The following is a 21,835-nucleotide window of genomic DNA, read 5'->3' as shown; positions in this document are numbered from 1 at the left end:
ATACGGAGCCAGCGGGACCAGCGGCGCGGAGGAGGCCCTGAAGGCTCTCAGTCGCCGGGACAGCTACTGAGGTGGGTGCAGCTGTGTCCCCTCTCCCTGCTCCCCAGGACCCACTCGCTCCACCGCTCACACCCCGCGGACGCGGACGGCGGCTCACCGGTTCCCGGGGCAGAACGCCGCCACCGGACCCCAGAGGAGCGCCGGCCGGCACCGCCCGCCGGTCCCGCAGCTCCCCCACCGGCTCGCGTTCCAGGCTGTTTGCAAGGACGTCTGTAGGGCAAACAGCCTTGGAAGACCGGCATCTCCCAGGGCGGAAGGCAGAGTTGGTTCCTGTCCGGGGCAATAAATCAGTGTCTACCCCCAGCTAAGGGGTGGGCGGGTTTGCAAACAACGCTCTCGGGGCGCTGGGGGTTTCCTAACTCGGGGTTCCTCAGTCCTAGCGAATCCACTGTGCACCCCGCATTCACCTGGGCCCACTTCCACGTCACCCTCACGGCATCTGGGGAACAAGGGAACCAACACCAACGTGACGTTCGAGCTGCCGCTGTGCTTTGCCTTGACCCAAGGGTCGTCTGCCAGGCTCAATTGTTAGCTTGCAGGTAAGACGGAAGAGCACACTCGCCCCAGGTTTGGTTTTTTGTTTTTTTTTTTAGATTTATTTATTTATTTGACAGACAGAAATCACAAGTAGGCAGAGAGAGAGATTGGAGGAAGCAGGCTCCCCGCCGAGCAGAGAACCCGATGCGGGGCTCGATCCCAGGACCCTGGGACCATGACCTGGGCTAAAGGCAGAGGCTTTAACCCACTGAGCCACCCAGGCGCCCCATTTGCCCCAGGTTTTAAAAGTTCACACAACGACCCAGCTCCTTTGAGGTCCTCGCGCCACATGAACAAGTTCTGTCAGGAACCAAGGGGATCTCTGGGGCATCTCTTGGGAGCCATGGACAACAGGTAAAAGTTAAGAGAAGAGAGCAGGAGGGGCAACGGCCGGCCCAAACGCTTCCCCGGCACACTGGACCCCCACTTGGTCAGGAAGCAGCCTCTGGGGCATTCGCTGAGCACAAGGGAAATGCGACCAGCCCAGTCGAAGGAGAAAATTATAACTACCAACCACAATGGGTGAGCAGGTGCCAACAAGGACGGTTGTATCTAGGCAGACTAGCCTCCCCCACTCCTCCAGCTACTTCCAGAAGACAGGGCGGCAACAGGTAGCCTTGTAATTGCATCCTCAGGTCCCAGATCTCGAAACGGTGCTCCCCCTTCTCGAGGAGCAGGTGAACGAACGCAGCCTCCCTCGCAGGAGCAGCAGCTTCGCAACACACCAGGCGGAAGTCAATGTTCTGTTCGTGTTACTGTTGGAGAGAGCAGGCAGGGGCCAGCAGCCCCGCACCACACTTCTCGGACTCCCTGGTCTGAAGGAACCCACCAAGGAGACGCACTTACGCAAGATTCAGAAGACAAGAAGGAGGGACTATGCCTCCTCTCTGGCAGCCGCTGGCAGGCAGGCACGAGGGCAGACCGCACACATCAAGCCTGCAGTGGCTCCCCAGCAGGCTCCCGGGAACATTCGCTTCAGTGCTGCGGCGCTCAGGTCACAAGCAGTGTCCTCTGAGGCCAGCGCCTTCCGACTTCCTCAAAGCCAGAAGCAATTCTCTCTGACCTTCACCCTCACAGGCCTCTGAATGGTTCTGTAAGCATTTAGTTCATTTCCTTTATTAAATCTGTTCTCACTACAATCCCCAGGGCGGGTCCGTTTTCCTGACCAACACAGACGGGCAAGATCCGGCGGGTGGAGAGCACCGGGGAGAGCATCGGCCCACCGTGCACAAGGTTACAAGAGAAGGAAAAGGTTGAGCAAGTGGGTCAAAACGATACGAAGTAGGATCCTTCTCGGCTTCAGGGCTTTACTCTACCACCCTCTGATCTAACAAACGTCAACCACGCAACTATCACACACCAGGCTCCACTCCCGCTATCGGAAAGAAAAACAGACTCGCAGGTTGGGGGGGCTGCGAGGACGAGCGGGGAGAAGGCTCGTGAACAAAGGTTCAACCTAGCAAATGGCAGGGAGCGCTCCGGGGAACTGCAAGCAGCACAGGCCTCTCTGACAAGCTCTCCGAGCCGAGATCTAGGGGCGCAGCCCGAGAGCAGAGCCGGGAGGAGCTGGGAGGAGCCGGGAGGAGCCCCAGCTCCGTGCGTTCAGGGGACTGTGGGGAGGCGAGCGTGGCGGGACTGAAGCTCTGAAGACCGGATCGCACGGGGCGTGGGAGGCCACGGGAAGGACTCGGGCTTTTATTGTGAGGGAGATGGGAACCCCTGGAAATTCTGAGTAAAAAGTGACAGGATCTGATCTATCTGGGAACAGACGAGAGTGAAACCAGGAAGGGCACTAACATCCCTGAAATAGTATAAGGAACCCAGGACAGCGGCTCGCACCAAGGCAGAGCAGTATGAGCGGTGAAAAGCATTCACATTCCGGATATATCCGAAAAGGAAATGTGCTTGGGGATGAGAAGTGGGACGGGGGAAAAACAGGGGAGGAAAAATGACCCCCCGTTTCCGACCCGAGCAAACGATAGAACCGCCATTAACTGACAGTAAAGACTGAGGGAAACTGAGTCGGGGGTGAGAATCAGAATTCAGTATCTGATATGCTAAGTTCAAGATGCCCGTTACACACCCGGATTGGTAAGAGAGCAACCATAACCCCCGAGAAGGGGGCAGCTAGAAGAGAAGCCCGCTCCGGACACCAGCCTGGTTAATGTCAGGTAAGCGGACGGGCAAGGCAGAGCAGGAGGGCCCCTGGAAGCTGCTACTAGAGGAGAAAAAAACTAGATGCAGTCAGTGCTGGAGAAAACCTGAACCTGGGAGGGTAGCCGTGAAAATGCCCTGGGACAGAGGTTCTCAGCAGAGCCAGCGCCGCCTGATGGGGGTGAGGAAACGCGGAAACAGCGCCGTCACCCACGCGTTTGGGAGGCACTAGCAACGGGCAAGCGGAGCCGCTGCTCAGGGTAAACCGCATAGAAAAGGGGGTTCTACTTCCTTTCAAAGGACTCACCAGACTCCATAACTGTGAAAAATCTGATCATAATTATCTGAACCTAGATTCCAACTTCATTTTGCTAATAAAATATTTTCTGTACAATTTTAACATACACTGAATTTTCCAGGAACGCAGCTACCATGTAAATTTTTTAAAAATTTAAAAAAAAAAAAAACCCACTCTTGGAACACGTGGGTGGCTCAGTTGAGCGGCTGCCTTCAGCTCAGGTCGTGACCCCAGGGTCCCGGGATCGAGCCCCGCATCGGGCGCCCTGCTCAGCGGGGTCTGCCTCTCCTCTGCTGCTGCCCCCACTACTTGCACCTTCTCTCTCTGACAAGTAAATAAAATCGGAAAAAAGGAAAAAAGAGAACACTCTCTTTTATGCAAAACTTTCTCCAAGAAATTTCACCATTTTGAAAAACCGTGGCATAGAAAATAATGCAGTTTTCTAATATTTAAGTCACCAGCAAAACACCCGCATCTGTGTTACCTGTAGGTGTCACCTACAGATACATTACAGGAGAGACCAAGATGATCTTGGTAGACTTAGCACCAAATATTAAATAACAGACACGTCATATGCAGGATTCTCACGAATCAAAGCTGTTTTAAAATTATGACAGTCATCTTACACATTGTTAGTTTTTATGGCACAGGGACAGGTATCTATCTTGCAATAATTATTTGAAATTAAACTTATTGGGGGGGGGGGGTGCCTGCCATTTTAAAATCTTACTCTGAGCCTGTCACCAGAGGTCCAGCACAGTTTCCTCGGCCACTCTTACTACATTTTCTGCTCCCAACTCATCCTCTGTTCCTACTGACACTTAAAGGATTTTGTTACAAATTGGACACAGACTGTGGCTCTCAACAAGATGTGGAATTTCAAGGCAGGAATCTTCTATGACAATTTGTCTCCACTCCTCCCAAATGACAACATAGAAGATTTTTCTTTCTCAACACTCACAAATGGGATACCACTCATTTACAAGTACATCTACATTTTTCATTTTTCTAATTTGATAGTCTACAATTGATGGGTATGTAGCCCTATCTCGATTAGGGTTATTTTCCTCCTTCTGTTATTACACCTAAATAATTCTGGCTGCTATTACCTCTTATACAGAATAACTTCTGTTTATCTCTCTTCACTATAAATTTGTCCATTATAAGCAGGTAGAAGTAGCTCCTATTTTACTATGCCTTCTAACAAAGTAGTGCCTAAGCATCTTGTAAGAAATATAAACTATTTTAATATAAAGTACTTCCTTTTCTCTGTCCTTACATCACAGCTAGAAGAGAACACTGACTTTTTCAATTATGTACGTGAAATTATATTTGTAAATCTGTGAATTTAATCTAGAATAGTAAAAGGGAATTACAAAACACTGGTTATAAGCAGAAGGCACTGAGTCTGACATTGCTGAAAATCACTGGATTGGAAGAGACAAAGACTGGATGTTAAAAGGGTTTAAAAAAGGAAAAAAGACAGTTGAGCACAAGAATACGCTGAATGACAGAGAGTGTCGCAGCGTCACCAGAATGTTCGTGCCCCTACGGGTGAAGGCAGAAAAGCAGCAGTGAAAAAAGGTAGAAGAGTTTCTCAAATATTCTTGGCAGTAGCAACAGGACTAAGGAGCAGACAGCACTAAAAACCGCACGGAGGAATGCTGAGAAGATACAATATCCCGAAAACAACGGGGGCTGGGGCAGCAGGCTCCTTATTAAGGAGGGCCATCAACGCACGGAGGCGCCAAGCAAAGGTCAAATGCGGACTATGACATCGAGGGCAGGGCCCTTCTGGGAGAAAGGTGAAGACAAAAGGTTGCTTCCTCGCCAGGTACAAGATGAGGCAGGAGTCACGAAGGACGGGACACACAAAAATGCAAAGTAAAAGACAGACATCAGGAGGCAGTAGTGAGAACTGAGGGTAGAAATGTTTAAGAACAGGAATAGAGAACATAAAAAGCCAAGCATGCCTGGAGAAGAAAGTCTGGTTTTACTCAAAACGGCCAGGTGTGGGCTAACCAAAACTGCAAGCATAGATCTTTGTGGGCAATACTCTTTATAGGGACAAGCCAGGTTGAGAGAAGGCCTGGAAGACGGAAGTGGCGGTCCCACGACACCGGAAGCCCAGCTACCAGAGGCCTACAGCAACTCTACCCCTGGCGACGCGGCCGCCAACAGCAGTGGGAGAGTTAAACCATACATGCGATGAAGAACTAGTATCCTGGGGCACCTGGGTGGCTCAGTCGGTTAGGTGACCACCTTCAGATCAGGTCCATGATTCCAGGGTCCTGGGATGAAGCCCAGCACGCATCAGGCTCCCTGCACGGTGGAGAGTCGGCTCCCCTCTGCCCTTCCCCTGGTCATACTCTCACACTCTCTCTCGCTTTCTCTCAAACAAAATAAAATCTTAGGGAAAAAAAAAAAAAAAAAGAACTAGCATCCAGAAGACATAAACGACTCTTACAGCCCAACAATACAAAGGCAAAGAACCTAACGTTAAAATGGTCAGGGATCCAAATAGACATTTCTCCAAAGAAGATTCCCAAATGTCCAATAAGTACACATAAACAGAGTCAACAACTTTTGTCATTAAGGGAAAAGCAAATGCAAATCAAAATCACTGTGGGATAACAACTTCACACCCACGAGGATGACTATAATCAAAAAGAGGGAAAAGAACAAACGTTAGCAGGTTGTGGAGAAACTGGGACTCTTGTACAATGCCGGTGGGAATATAAAATATAATGGTACAGCCACTTTGGAAAACAGTTTTGCAGTCCCTCAAACAATTTAAACATAGTAACCATGACCCACAAATTCCACTCATAGGTATATAACCAAAGCACAAAAAAACACATCCACATAAAAACTTGTACATATAATGATGTTCACAGAAGCATCATTCATAAAATCCAAAAAGTGGAAGCAAACCAAATGTCCACCAAGGACGGACAACACCAAAATGGGCTATAGCTATACACAGACTATTACTGGCCATAAAAAGGAACGGAATACCGATATATATTATCACACGCATGCCCCTTGAAAACAGGATGCTAAATGGGAGAAGCCGGACAGAGAAGGCCACATAATGTGCGAACGTCCAGGTGAGGGGAATTTATGAAGATAGTAAGGAGATTAATGGGGCTTCAGGGCTGGGAGGAGAAGGGAGAATGAAGACGGACGGTTACTGGGTGCATGAGTTCTTTCAGAGGGGGACAAAAATGTTCTGAAGTCAGACCGTGATAATATTTGCACAGCCCCGTGAATATACTAAAACCCATTCAGCTGTGCACTTTAAATGCGGGAGCTGTATGATAGGTAAATTATATTTTAATAAAGCTGTTTAAAAATGTCATCTTACTTGGACCCATGGGTTGAATTTATGGAAGTGACTGAGTGCCAGCCAACCTGGAGAGCCAATGCCAACGAAAGAAGACACTACTTACAGCTCTCAAGACAAGGGGGGCACCCACACCACACAGGGTGACAGAGAAGCAGCAGGTTTGCCCAGGAGGCAGAGAGCGGAGCGAGGGGAAAGCCTCGGCCAGAACTTTTATTGGGGTTTCTGCAGGAAAGGCAAGCCAGGACAGAGTGAACAATGCAGGACTGGCTTACTGGAGTGATTCAGGCTGTAGCGCTGTCTCTAGTCCTGTACCTGGCCCTGGGATAATGCAGCACAGGGAGAATAAGGGCCTGGTGTGTGGGTTAGATAAGGAGGTACCCGAAGGCTGAAGATTCCGGATTGGGTGATTTGCACATGAAAGGCATACTTCAGGCAGGCTGTTGTTATCTTTAGGAATTAGCTGGCCCTGGGAGGGACAGTTCTCCCCAGGTCTGTAAGGCCCCCAAAAGCCGGAGCATCGAGGATACACGAAATAAGAAAATATAGTTAATCTAACTGGCCCTGTGATGAATGGATGCCAAAGCGACAAATACAGAATCTGAGGAGACAGAATAAATGCATACAACAGAAATTCACAGGGTGATTCTAGAATTTATATGGAAACGCAAAAGAACCAGAGGGGTGGAAACTATATTGGAAATTTAAAAAAAAAAAAAAAAAAAGGACAGAGAACTTACACTGTGTAATTTCAGACTTATTACAAAGCCACAGTTATTAAGACAATGTGGTGTTGGCAAAAGGATAGACAAAGACACCAATGACCAGAATAAGGAGCCCAGAAATGGGACTACCCATAGACAATGACTAATATTTTACAAAGGCCTAAAGTAATGCAATGGTTAAAGGAAATTCTTTTCAATATCCTCATGGGGGCAGGTAAAGGAGTAAGTCTTGACCTTTGTCCCACACCACTCATAAAAATCAATTCGAGGTGAAATCAAAGACCTAAAACATAGTTTAAATTATTTTTTTTAAAGGATTATTTATTTATTTATTTGACACAGAGAGAGAGATTTCACAGGTATGCAGAGAGGCAGGCAGAGAGAGAGGAGGAAGCAGGCTCCCCACCGAGCAGAGAGCCCGATGCGGGGCTCGATCCCAGGACCCTGGGATCATGACCTGAGCCAAAGGCAGAGGCTTTAACCCACTGAGCCACCCAGGCACCCCATAGTTTAAATTATATATGAAGCTTCCACACACAAAAAAAAAGACACAATATCTTTATGACTTTGAAGTTGGCAAAGATTCCTTAATATATAAAAAACACTAAACAAACAAAAAACTAAAAGAAACAAAATGCACTAACCATTAAAAAAAAGACAAATTGGACTTTATTCAAATTTAAGACTTCAAAAGATACCATTTGGGAAATGTAAAAAGGGAGCCGCAGATTAGGAGAAAATGTTCACAATGCATATTGGGGGAAATGACTCATTTCCACAACAGGAAGGACTCCTACAAATCAAAAATATGATGTTAAACAACCTAATTTGGACAACAGACACTTCACAAATAGAAGAGCCCATGTGCACATGAAAAAAGGCAAACTTCATCACCAGCAGTCATCTGCAACATGCCAATTAAAGCCACAACGACAGCACTTTACACTCACCAGAATGGCTAAAAGTAAAAAGACTTTCAATATCACAGGCTGGTGAGACCATGTTCCAACTGGAACTTTCAGAAATTGCCAATCCAAGTACGAAACAGTAGAGCCACACTGAAAATAGACTGGGTTTCTTATGAAGGTAAAATATATACCGACCCTACGGCCTAGCAGTTCCCACTTTGGGATGTGGACCCAAAGGAAACCGAAATATATGTTCATAACAAAGTGTTGTATAAGAAGGTTCATGGCAGTTTTAGTCGTAATAGCCGAACACTGAGAGCAAGCCACTGCCTTTCAACAGATTAGACACTGTGGTGCTTCCACATTATTGAATGGTACTCAGCAATAAAAACAGGTAAATTACTGACATGTACTACAACACGGACGACCCTCAGAAACCTTATGTTGAGTTTAAGAATCCACTTGCCAAAAAATGCACATTATGATTCCATTCGTATGAAATTCTAGAACAGGCAAAACTAAACTAGCGACAGCAACTAGAACAACTGTTCCTGGCTGTGGGGGGCGCTGCTGGCTAGATACGGACACGGTGAACTTACCAGGGTGAGGAACATGGCCGGTATGTATCTTAATTTGGGTGGTGGAGAAGGGTTTTTTTTTAACATCCATCAATATGAGCTGAACTCGTTTAGCAAATTTGTTCAAAATCATTACATTAAACGTAAATCATTCTTTAAAATGGTAAAATTCATTGGCTGCGCATCATATCCATACAAAAGTTGCATGAAACAGAAATAACATTTAAATAAAAATAAATACCTTTGTCCACCTACAAAGCTTCACCCCGGAGTGGCTCCCAATCAACTGATACCCTAAACAGAAAAACAAAGAACACAACATTGAATTGGTTCAAAGCCTCATATTAAAAGGTGATTAAAAAACTGTAACAAAATCATTTTTCTTTCCTTAAATGACGGCAGGCAACAATCCAGTGGCAAAACACAGGCTTAAAGGTTTACTTCACCAGGATGATCAAATACCTTAAAAGGTATGTGCATCTAATAACACAAACTAGAAATACATAAGGAAACAAGAGGCCAATCCAAAATCACAGAAACTTTTCACACCTTTCAGTATCTAAGAGATCCCACAGACAAAAACTCACTTGAGTTCTAAGACCTAAACAACACAGTAAAGGTGACAAAGAACACAGAGTGCTACACGCGACACCTACAGAATGCACGTGCTTTTGGAGGACTCAGGGAAACTTTCTTAAAAACAAATACAAGGGGCGCCTGGGTGGCTCAGTGGCTTAAGCCTCTGCCTTCGGCTCAGGTCATGATCCCAGGGTCCTAGGATCGAGTCCCACTTCAGGCTCTCGGCTCAGCAGGGAGCCTGCTTCCCTCTCTCCCTCTCCGCCTGCCTCTCTGCCTACTTGTGGTCTCTCTCTGTCAAACAAATAAATAAAATCTTAAAAAAAAAAAAAATACAAAAAACACATGCTGGGCCGTAAAGCAAAAGCAAGAACAACAGACTGGGGAACTTGCAACCGTAATCTTTGAAAAAAGATGAAGAATCAGACAGCCAAAAGAAGACCGAAATAAGGAAACACTGCCCCAAGAAGTGGAAGATAAAATTCCAGGACCCATAACCTAACATGAATGCTCAGCACGACTCCATAACCCGGCATTTAGAATTCGTGAGCCACGGAAGACATAAAAAGCGTGGAAAAGCCATGCCAAAGTGATCACATTTCCTTGTGTAATGGACCAGAAGAGCAAACAAGTAGAACATTCTGATTTCAGGAAGCATTTAATAAAGTTTCTCACAAGGCTTCAAGCAACAAGCCACACTTAGGAGTCTCTTACACAAAAGACTCTTGACTTGCAGACGAATAGGCAAAAGGAGAAATCTAGTCTGGATGGTGGCATAAGTGGCTCCGTGGCTGGTTAAACACCCATGTTCACAGGGTGGTGATTCACGGAACAATGTCAATGTGGATTACAAGTCTCTAGCGGCAATATTACATGGCTTTATCTTTTACCCTCTTCCACCTGCACGTAAACATCCCACACATCAATAAGGCTCTCCATATCTATCTGAAGACAGAACTGAGTCCAACGGAGTGAGTAAGCTCAGACTCAGAACGAGCATTTAAAAGATTCCCGGAGACAATTCTAGTTCTTCTTTTGGATTTCTATATTATATGTTCCTGAGACCATCATCATAAAAATCACGGTCTATTACGTTAGTTCTTCGTATTCTCCTCTTCCAAGATACACAGGGTTTCACAAAATGTTCATTTAGACGGGTATGAAGAAAACCGCAGAGTACAGGACGGACAGACCTGCGGCTGACCACCATGCCAAGATAAGCCAAGGGTCTGCAGCCGCTAAAAATCATGGTGCACAATTCTGTTCTAACCAAGATCAAGTGACAGAGGATTTACTCTCCCACCTGAAATGCCAAAAATGGGACAAAATAATGGAATTCCAAAAATGGAAACCAACAGTTTCCAAGACATGAAACATCAGGCAACAAGGGACAGTAATAGGGAGACGGGAAACACACAAGATGAGCCCTACCGTTCCCAGAGCTTACCGCCTTGCAAGTTTCCAGGTCATGCCACGGGAAGGGGCAATCCGAGAACAGCTCAGTACTCTCTGAGGTGAGGACATGAAAGCCAGAGTCCGGGGAGCCCGCATGGCTAGAGTTTGCAGAATGGAGTACCAGAGAGTCAAGAGCTATGCAGAGATTCAACCCAAGAATCTGCAGAGGATTCCCAGAAATATCTAGCTGAGGACTGCCTAGTGCAATAGTGAGAGAAAAACTCATGGAGAATTGGAAAGAATCACCTGGAAGGCCTAGAGGTACGCCTGGCACTCAGCTGGCTGGGAACTGTCCCTGGTCGTACCAGCCGGAAGCTTAAGATTCACAAGGCACTGACGCCCCGATAATCAGAAGTAATTAGCCATAATAGTGGGTGAGCTGTGGTCTCACGTGACAAGTCATAAAAGCCAGATGAAAAGGTTCAAACTGTTTCCAAGTAACTGCTCTTCATCTTAGAACTAAGCTTGAGAATGTTTATGGGAATACAAAAATATGTAGCACCAATAAGGTAAAATTAGATCTGGGATGCCATCGAAGATTACCAAGCATGCAAATGACCAATGAAGAAACAACCCAGCAACTGGACTGATCCAGAAATGACACAGGGGTTGGAAGTACAACAGTTGTTAATGATAATTTGTAGGCTCAAAAAGTTAAGTAGAGACATGGAAACTATAAAAAGACCCAAACTCAACTTCCACAGATGAAGACTATAAACCCGGAAGCTGAAAAACGCACTAGATAGCATTAATGGAAGAGCAGACATCAGAGAAAAAAGATCACTACATCAGACCCGAAGACACAGCAACAGAAGCTATGCGAAAATGAAAGCTGGAACAGAAAGAAGAATTTTAAATGAAAAGAGTATCAGTGAGCTATAGGTCAGATTCATGAAACTGAAGTCCCCAAGGAAGAGGAGAGGGAGGCAGTGACAGGAAAATATCTGAAGAAATAATGGCCAAAATTTGTCCAAATTTGATTAAAACTATAAAATCCACAGAACCAGGAAGCTCAACAAATCCCAAGTAAAAGCAACATGAAGAAAACTATGTTGAAACACATTGTAACTGAATTGCTCAGAATCAGTAATTAAGAGACGATCTTAAAGGCAGCCCACGGGTGAGAACATCACATCCAAAGGAACAAATGAAAGACGGACACAAGCTTCATCAGAGGCAACGGGCGCAAGTTGACACCTGGAAGGCGCCAAAAGAGAAAAAGGCGTCCAGACAATTCCACACCCATCAAACAACAGCCTTCAAAAATGAAGGCAAAATAAAGCCTCTTTCAGAGACACAAAAGCTGAAATAATCAATCACCAAAAAGCCCACGTGACACAAAATGCCAAGCGAAGCCCGTCAGGCAGGAAGAAAGGGCTGCTGGGCAAACACCGATCTACGCGAGGGAACGAGAAGCACCAAGAGTGGTACCTCCCTGAGTCAGTTATGTAAGATTGCTCCTAATCATTTTAATTAATAAACTTACATAAATATTTATGTGAGATTGTTACTAATTATTTTAATTTCACTGAGTCAATGACTGACTATTCAAACCAAAATAACAACAGTGTAGTGTAGGTTTATAACACACGTAAAAGTAAAATGCGTAGCAATTGCTTAGAGGCTGGCCAAGGGCAAGAGACGTTATTCCTGAAGCCGCTTCTCCCCCAGGAAGCGGTGTATCATCTCAAAGATACACTGGGACAGGATACAGAGACACAGCGTAGAACCGCCAACCACCACCAAACGACAAGACAGTGCTGTAACTAATGAGCCAACAAGGATGTAAAACCAAATCATAAAAAAGTAATGTAAGGAAGGCAGCAAACAGGAAAGAAGGAAATCAAAGAACACATGAAACAAGTAGAAAACAGACAGCTAGAGGAAAGATTTGAACCTATCATAAAATCACTCTGAATAGTAAATAATCTCAACATCCTTATTAAACAGCATACTACACATACCTAATATATATATAAGCACAAACATGATACAAAGATATTTACACATGACCTGAATATTCCTGTCTGTCTCCTCTAATAGGCTGATGGCTCCTTGAAGGGGATACTGTATGTTTGTCTGCATTGCCACAGCTATTACACAAAAGCTTCTCCATAAATACAGAAAGACTCGAGTGAGGGGAGGAAATCAGTCTACTGACTCCCAACTGACCACTCTTTCTTCCTCAGGAAATCAAAACTATTATTTGATCTCAAGCTATAGCCTCCTCAGTAAGTGATGACCACAGAACCCCAGATATTTGCTACAGAAAACACTTCTAATCAATCCAGCCTCATAGCAACACGAGCTTTTTCCTGCATTTAATAACTTCCACTTAATAAACGACGATACATAAGAAGCCCGCGACGGCATCTTCCGTCTGCACACCTGAGCCACACGGACGCTAACAACCCAATAAACCAGGCAGAGGGGAAACGTGCTGGCCCAGCAGGCCACACACCAGTGATCCGTGGGAACAAGAGGGGGGTCCCTCGATAGTTATGCGGTGACACAGCTGCTGGGCTGACCCCAGAAGGACCTCCTAACCCTCTTCCCCCGTGGCAGTCCCAATCTAGGCTTCCTCCTCTAGGTATGAAATCAGAAGGCTGCGAGGGTCGTCCTGGGACCGCACCGCCCGAGGAGCCACACCTTGTTTAGTGAGGGCCTCCCGGAGAGCGGGGGTTATCATAGCTCTTCGTTCGCCGGGGCCGTTCTTCCCCGAGCTCCTGAGCAAACTGCTCTTCTCCTCTTGCTGCTCCTTCTCTCTCTGCATGAAAATTAAAAGAACAAGTCAGCACGGGCAAGGGCACGAGAGTTAACAGCACGGCACCCACGACCACACAGCGGCGAGGACAGGGCCCTTGCAAACCCCGGCCCCCAGACCCGGGCTCCTCCAAAGTGACCGTGTTCCCAGTCAGACGGCGATCGAAGAACTGCCTGCCTCATTTTTCCTTTTTCTTTCCAAAAAAGTCACACACACACCCACCAACTGTAAATCAACAGCCCCTCATCCGGCTGCTAATCATCCTCAGCGATCTGAGGGCAGACGGCTGCTGAGAGTCACCCGGTCATTTCTCCAAATTTCAATTTCCTCACCTGAAAAGGGAGGAAGGTAGCATCTGGGAAGCAGGGATGTGCTAAGATTAAAAGAAAGAAATCACCAGGCACTACGCCTGATGCTAACAGACTTCAGGAAGATGTAAGATGCTGGTTATTATATCTGCAAAGCCCCAAAACAAGTCAAAATAGTGCTCTGAGCCATTTGTCGGAGACCAAATTACTCCTCCACCTGTCGCCCTGATGGCTCCTTCTAGAAGATCCTGCGGGGAAAATGTGTCTTCAGCGAAAAAAAGAAATCTGAAGGATAACCCGAGACTGACTGTGTCTGACTGTGGCCCCCAGAAAGTTCAGCAGCACACTGACGACGCGTAAAGCCTCACATCACGCTTGTCGTGGATTCTCTGTACGTGGCTTCTCAGTACACGATGACCTTCACCCTTTAAACTCGTTTCTTCCTCTTTTTAAATCTTACCATATACACGTAATTTTAAATTCTCTCGATGTCTTTTCGCAAGATGGTGGAATGCCAATCGGTAATTCCGAGCAAACACACAACGTCCGTGTTACCCGTCAGAGGAGACCCTTAGCAGGTCTTACTAGGAGATGCAGAAATTCAACATAATTCACCCTGGCAGCGGCCCCACCACCAAACCCTTTTCCAGTGCCCAGTCCCTAGCAACCAGTAAGCAAATGCAAGAGTAATATCCTTTCTGCCTAAAAGTGGAAGCACCTCAGAGACCACAGGGCGACTGAAATCCACAGCCAACTGAGACAGACAGGAGGATGGTCCGTGTTTGAAGCTGACGGGGGGACTCGCTGTATCATTGTCTACTTCTGCGAACATGCAAAGTTTTCTGTGCAAAAAATGTAAAACGGATTATAAATTTTTTAGAAAGAAACAGAAAGGCTTGTAAGCCAAAGAAATTTGGAGTTGATTTCTCTACCTTCCTTGTTACTTCAAGGACTTGCTCCAAAACTGGAAGTCAGTGAAAAAGTACTTTGGAGACTCAAAGGGATTAAATGAGAAACAATGAACCCAAGTTAGCTCTACCTGTCCTAAAGTCAGCATTCCCGGTTACAAAATATAATCCAAATGAAAAGCTAATGAACAATTTTGCTTCTGTTAATACAGTTCTCAACTACACATTTTCAGATAGAGCTGAAAAAAATTTATAAATAAGCATCAATGATTTTCTCATCCATCATAAAATCCATTTAATGCTGGGTATTTTATTTAAAAAATTTAGAAGTTTCAGTTAGTCTTTTAAAACATTTAAAATCAGGGGCACCTGGGTGGCTCAGTTGGTTCAACACCTGACTCCTGATTTTGGCTCAGGTCACAGTCTCAGGGTTGTGGGATCCAGTCCTGCGCTGGGCTCAGCACTGAGCACGAAGACTGCTTGGGCTTCTGTGTCCCTTTCCCTCTGGCCCTGCGCCCTCTACTCTCATGTTCTTCCTTGCTCTCTCTCTCTCTCAAAAAAATAAAAATAAAAATACAATATTTAAAAATAAAAGAATCCTCTGGCTTTTTTTTTTTTTAAGTCTATTTCCAATCCAAAAGCAAAGATGTGAGCTTAAAAAGGAAGTGTTGGTACAGCAAGATGAGCTGACCTTGACAGCGAGTCAGTGTCTCTGGGTCACTGCATGGCAAGTTACTAGAACTCCCCACTAACCACGCGAGAAGGACCGGGAGGTAGCAGTATCTGCTCTCCAAAACCTCTGTCTCCACAAAACATCACCAGCTTGTCTGCTTACCCCACAGACCACATCAATACAAAGCTGGACTCAGAGCTCCAGAGACACCCACTTGTGGTTAAAAAGACACACTCTGACCCTATGAAATGCAGACTCCTAAAACGGTGATCACGGAGGACGATCCACGTCCCACTACTAGAGAAGTCGTCCAGGAGAAAATATGAGTGTAGCTACTGCATTTCAACCATTTACACACAAAATTTAGATGGGAAAGCAATCAGAGGCCACGATGAAAGGTCTTGAGCATTCAGGACAAACATTCACCCTTCTCTGTCTCTGTGGCAGTTCAGTCCCCTGCCTTCCGTACGCAGCAGTCACACTTTATTTCTGAAAAGAAAGGCCCTGGTTCAGAACAGTCCCCGGGAAGGGCAAAGCACCATTCAAATTCTAATTCTAATCTCCTGGGTGTGGACACTGTTCACTGTTCGCCCAGAATACAATAGTGTAACAAACATACGTGTGTATGTACGGCGGTTACACAGCCTAAGCCAAAGCAGTGAAAATTCCACGGCTGGCCAACCTTGATTCCTCCCTCCCCCAGACGCCCCACTGGACAATGAGTGACCAGTTCTGAAGCTTCACTTCCCAAAGATTGGCTCAGTCCATCCACAAGGCCCTGGTCTCTCCGAAGGACAGGGCAACTGTAAAAGCTAGCCTATCTCCCCGTTTCAACCTGTAATTCCATCCCTTTCCAACCCCCACACCCACCACACCTGCCCTGAAAGAAAATGCACGTCCTCTCCAAGCTGCTGCTTCCCGACAAGCAGAGAAGAAAGCTGCTTATAAGCTAACTTCCTAGGCATTTAGGAAAATGACTATAACTAAGTGAAAAGTCCTTTAAAGACAGACAAGACTATATTATCTTACATAATCTTGGGAGCAAAAGTGTACTAATTCCTTTTTAAAAAAGAAGAGACTAACAATATCAGCTAATTCATTTTCATACTGTCATCCCAGAAACCGCGTACCATCCCAATTATCAACTAGGAAATAAACAAGCCAAAAAAAAAAAAAAAAAAAGTCACCCGTTAAAGATTTGAAGGTAAAATTCCACCTAGCCAGGTGCCAAACAGATGTTTTGCCACAAACAAGATTTTCATTACCAAAGTATACAGACATTTCTTCTGGGAAAAAGAATCTGTTTAAATCTGTTTATTTTACTGATCCTTGCTTTATCATCCAGTGACTCCCTCCCTCAACAAGCCACGCAGGAAGCCGTCACCAGGTCTCCAGAGAGGTCGTTCTCCTATATAGTCAGCGGGCTCAAGCCTGGGGTCTTGCCGGCCCAGGGTGGCTCGCAGCCAATGTCTGGCCGAACAAATGAATGCCTCAAAACTTGAGCACAGCTACTGCTAGCTCGAGAAATGCCCATCTCACTTCTCTCCATAAGGATTCTAGACCTGGCAACTTTCTTTTTTTTTTTTTTTTTTTTTTGACAGAGAGATCACAAGCAGGCAGAGAGGCAGGTAGAGAGAGAGGAGGAAGCAGGCTCCCCTAGAGAGCAGAGAGCCCGATGCGGGGCTCGATCCCAGGACTCTGAGATCATGACCCGAGCCGAAGGCAGCGGCTTAACCCACTGAGCCACCCAGGCGCCCCAACCTGGCAACTTTCGATACTAAAAACTCTCCTTCGGGTACTGAAACTAAAACTCCTCCTGCTGCAATTTAACCCCACTTCTGTGGGGTCCTATTTCTTTAAGAAAGGAACCCCGTGGGGCGCCTGGGTGTGCCAGCCCTTATGCGTCTGTCCTGCTCTGTCCTGGGATGAAGCTTGCGCTGGGCTCCCTGCTCAGCGGGGAGCCTGCTGCTCCCTCTGCCGCTGCTGCTTCCCCTGCTTGTGCTCTCTATTTCTCTCTCTTCCTAACAAATAAATCTTTTATTAAAAAAAAAGAAAGAAAGAAAGAAAGAAAAAGAATTCCAGAACTCACTGTTATAGCGCTCCTGGCTACAAAGGCCATGGTAAGACAGGCTGGTTTAAAGGCGGTGTCTTGGGGTTGAAGGGCTGTGTCACCTGTGTTTCTGGGTGAATTAAATACCCAAATCCTTAAAATTAATAATGAAAGGAGAACAGCTGCATGTAATTCCGCTGCAGTCCTATGCAGCTTTGTAATCAGAACTGGACACACCGAGATACCTCTGCAAATTGAAATGCTTCTCTGGTAAGTAATTACCAAGCATTCACCATTTATTTCCAAAACGAACGATACTGATATCACTGTTTGTCTGCTTAACCGGAACATGCTGTGGGGAGTATTTAACAACATTAATTTACTGCAGAGAAAAAAAGGAACATTCTGCTCTATACTTATAAATCACAACCAAGAGAAAAACAAAAAATAAACAACCTAAGAACTGCCGGGCTCTGGCTAACTCCTCGGGCCCTACCCAAACTCTTCAGATTCTCTTCTAAAAACCACTGTTCCCCTGGAGGATGAAACAGAGAGACAGAGTCTAGCCTTGACCCCACTTTGGACAAACTGCTGTACTTCTCTACACCTGCTTCCTGCCCTGTAAAATGGTAAAACGGAGACGGTAACAGTATGGATATCAGAGTCCATGTGGGGACTGAATGAGACAATCCAATGTGTACTTCGATCTCTCCTAACATCCTGAACGTGTACTGGACCTACCCTCTGTCCCCACAGCCCTAAACTCCCCATCCTATTCAATCGAATCGCACTGCTTCCCAACGCCTGTCGTTTAAAGGTCACAGCCCCACGACAGAGAATGAAAAGGCCTCCCGTGTCTTGCCCCTGCCTCGCCCTCCTTCTCTCTTTCACTCCACACCTGCCCACCCCCCCACTTGAAACTCTAGACACATCACACTGTTTAGGAGTTCCCCAACATGCCGTGCTCCCCGGCACGCCACCCCTCTGCTTCTGCATCTACCTTCCTGACCTTCCAACATTTCACACGTTGGCTCTGGATCGTGGACATCGCTGCGACCCCTCGAACTCTCTTCAGCCCCGGAACTACCGTCTTGGATCCTGCTCCAGAAGATGGGAGGCAGAGCGCCATGGCGGTATACCAGTCAACCAAACTCATGCTGTTCGAAGACCTCTCATATGAAAATGGTTCATGGTTACCACGTACACACCACAAGGCAGGCAGCAAAATCCAGTGTGCACATGAGTGACCTCCGCCTTCACAACAACTGCTTGTGAAGTTGTTATCTCCCACCTGAGAGATGGGAAAACAAAATGATAGAGTAAAATGACATGCCAACAGACACACCGGCTGAGACAGTGTGACTCTGTGGGAATCGGGGATCATTACTCAAAAAAAGGTCCTACAACAGGAGTACTCTGGCCCAACACTCACCAGTGCTCGCGCTCGTCTACAGTAATAGCTCTGGCAAGTCAGTGCGCGCCCGACAAGAATCAGGCGGAACTAGCACCTCGGGAGTGCGTATGAACGGACGCCGAAGAAAATGCCAAAAAGTACAGAAAAAGAAAAGCCAGGCAGTAGTACCATCCACCACTGAGTTTACATTATGCCCAGTATAAAACGAAAACACAAGACATACGTGGAAACCCTGCCATCGCTGAAATGAAGAACAGAAACTGCTTATTTTCACGTCACATGGAAGTTGGAAAAACATTTATATTTATTTTTGCCCCAAATCTAATGACATCATGAGGAACTTCTTATGAGAAATCTAAAATATCATAAATCAATTAATTGCCTAAAGTTCATAAAATTCAAAATCTTGTCATTTCAAAAAATAATTTACAGAGCTGTCCAAAACGTCCATTTGCTCTCTCCAGTGCCCTCTAACGGACAGAAGATGAAAAGTACAGGAAAAAGGAACCCACGAATGACTCCGCTCTTCACGGTACACTTGGAATTTGCTGAATTAGATCTTAAGTGTTCTCAATACACACACACGCACACGCACACACGAGGTAACTGTAAAGGAAGGACTTGTTAACTGTCTTTGGTAACCATTTCACAATGTACACATATATCATCACATAATATACCTTGAAAAAATCAGTGTGCAACCTGAACATATAAAATTATTTATCAATCATACCTCAATAAAGCTAGAGAAAAAAATCATTCCAAACTCTTCACTCACTACAAATAAAGTTTAAATATCTCCTCTTAGCCTTACGGAAAAATCCAGAAATCTATCTAATCAGGTATCTCATGCACAGAAATCTACCCTGTTTTAAGGCCATTTCGCCACTTAGAAATTACTCGGATTCTTCATTAAGAGTCATAAAATTATACATTTGCTTTGACCCGGTGTACCAGTATGGGGAAAATATAACCTAAGATAATATCAATACATTTTTTAAAGTAAAAACGGTCTCGGACCAGTGCTAATTATAACAGCAGAAAGCCTGAAAGGGACTGGCCGGACAGCTGTAGGAAAACGTACAAAATGTCTATGCAATCTCGCTTCTCACTTTGATGTGTGTCAGGCTGGGAGTGGGACGCACAGTCACGTGTGTTCTCATCTGACTCACACGTGTGAGGGAGGCAGAGGGCGCGGGCCCTGCTCCGCAGACAAGGGGATTAAGGCTGGGAGGGTTAAGCTGTGCTCTCGGATCACTGAGTTAGACACTCGCCGGGCCAAGGCCTGAACCCACACTGCACACACATGTCATTCTCCACAGCCCCTCTGCCAGGGCTTCCGAAACACAGAGCTTCCAAAATCGACAGAAGCAACCACGACACAGGCAAGTATTTAAAAACGAGCAACAAGAACGCTCAGCAATCTTAAATCAGGACAATAATTCTAGATATTACAGCTTAGAGTTGTACACTCAACAAGAATTCTTTTTTTTTACAGAAAAAGCTGAATGAGCCAATATAAAAATGGATACAGGACGGCCTGTACTAACAATTGTGGCCCTGCCGAAAGGAAGTCTGGCCTTTGCCCCCAGTTCCTGGAAAGTAACTTCTAAACTCCTGGAACTTCCTGTGTGAGAGCATGTCTGCTATTCACGGTGCGCCCCTCGGACCACACCAGACTGCCAGGGGTCTCGGGGGAGGCAGTGGAGACAGAGATCAGCCCCACGGGCAGGGAGTCGGTCACGGCTACGTGCTGAAGCCCCAGCAGAAACCGGACAGTGAAGCTCAGATAAGCCTCCCGGGTTGGCAACACCCAGGTGCACCGTCACGTTATCGGTGCTGAGAGTGCCGCACGTCCTGGAGAATGAGTGAGTTCTTCCCTGACTCTGCTCTGTGCATCTCTCCCTTTGGCCAATTTTCCTGTTCCCCTTCCCAGCAACAGACCACAACCGCGAGGATAACAGCTTTCGGGGAGTTCTGTGAGTCCTTCCTGCAAACTATCACACCTGAGGATGGTTTTCAGGAACCCCTCGCCCCCGCAGCAAACTTGCAGTTGGTGACAGAAGTGAAAGCAGTCACGGGGACGATGCCCTCAGACCTTGTGGCTCATCGAATACCAGGCAGACCCAGAAAGAAATCGTTCACAGGAAAACAAAACAGTTCAATCCGACTCAAAATGAAAGAAATACAAATTAAAATCAGGTTATTATTTTTCACCTGTCAGGCTGGCAAGATAACCCCTGTGGGTTGGCAAAGATATGGAGAAAGCTCATCCCTCCTATAAGAATAAATAAAAATAACTTCAATCATTTATAGGATAATTTGGAAGTATCTGTTAAAACTATAAAATCCCCTCTGATCCAGAAATTTCAACTTCATGAACTTATCTCGAGACTTTATACTGGCTACAAAAACTGTAAGAGCAACAGTATTCAAACGCCTACGTGTTAACCAGGAGGCGAATACACGACGGGACACGGTCCTGGGCCACGACCCAAACGTGAAAACGAGGTGGGCAGGTGTCTATGCCGGCCCCGGAGAGCTGTCGAGTTAGAGGGAAAAGCGGGCTGTAGACCCGCAAGTTCAGAAGGATCCCGGCTGTGTAGCCAGAAACACACAGTCAGACCACACGCAGGTGTGTTTGTCAAGCCAGTGAAACACCCGGAAAAACAGTGCCAACCTGTAAACCGCGGCTCCTCTGAAAACGAGACTGAGGAAGAACAGGGACAGGGAGCCGCGCTCTTCGGATTTTTTAAACACATGTAAACAGGGTATCAAGTTAAACGCAACTCCAAAGGGAGGGTCAGATCAAGTTACGTGTTTTCAAAGGGACGATCTGAGAAGCAGCGACTTGGGACGGGGACAGGCGTTAAGCCTCACACTCCCCGTGCCGAGCACTGGCCGTTGTCTGCGACGGACGGATCACGAAGCTCTACCCCCGAAACCGGTGATACGCTGTATGTTAACTAGACTGAATTTAAATTTTTAAAAAAAAATTTTTTAAATGCCTCCTTCACGTCATCAATGTGAAAGGGTAGAGCACGTGGGGGTTAAGGACAGAGGACTTTTGAAAACTTCTTC

At 46.1% G+C, this 21,835-nt stretch overlaps 1 protein-coding gene across 1 annotated transcript in view; it reads right to left on the bottom strand.

Annotated features, from left to right (window-relative positions):
- LOC111146247 (S-adenosyl-L-methionine-dependent tRNA 4-demethylwyosine synthase-like) overlaps nucleotides 1-21,835 on the bottom strand; it is a 204,297-nt gene that overhangs the window by 157,569 nt on the left and 24,893 nt on the right. The window contains exons 8-9 of the mRNA XM_022501708.1: nucleotides 13,287-13,404; nucleotides 8,848-8,900 (exon numbers count right to left, since the gene is read on the bottom strand). Of these exons, the coding sequence (XP_022357416.1) occupies nucleotides 8,848-8,900; nucleotides 13,287-13,404 (171 nt within the window). The remainder of the gene's footprint in view (nucleotides 1-8,847; nucleotides 8,901-13,286; nucleotides 13,405-21,835) is intronic.

Source organism: Enhydra lutris, unplaced genomic scaffold, assembly GCF_002288905.1.
Source record: "Enhydra lutris kenyoni isolate GAN:26980312 unplaced genomic scaffold, ASM228890v2 scaffoldscaffold13, whole genome shotgun sequence".
In the NCBI taxonomy this organism is placed as follows: Eukaryota; Metazoa; Chordata; class Mammalia; order Carnivora; family Mustelidae; genus Enhydra; species Enhydra lutris.
Note: the sequence above shows the minus strand (reverse complement) of the source record. Positions and strands in the feature narration are given on the sequence as shown.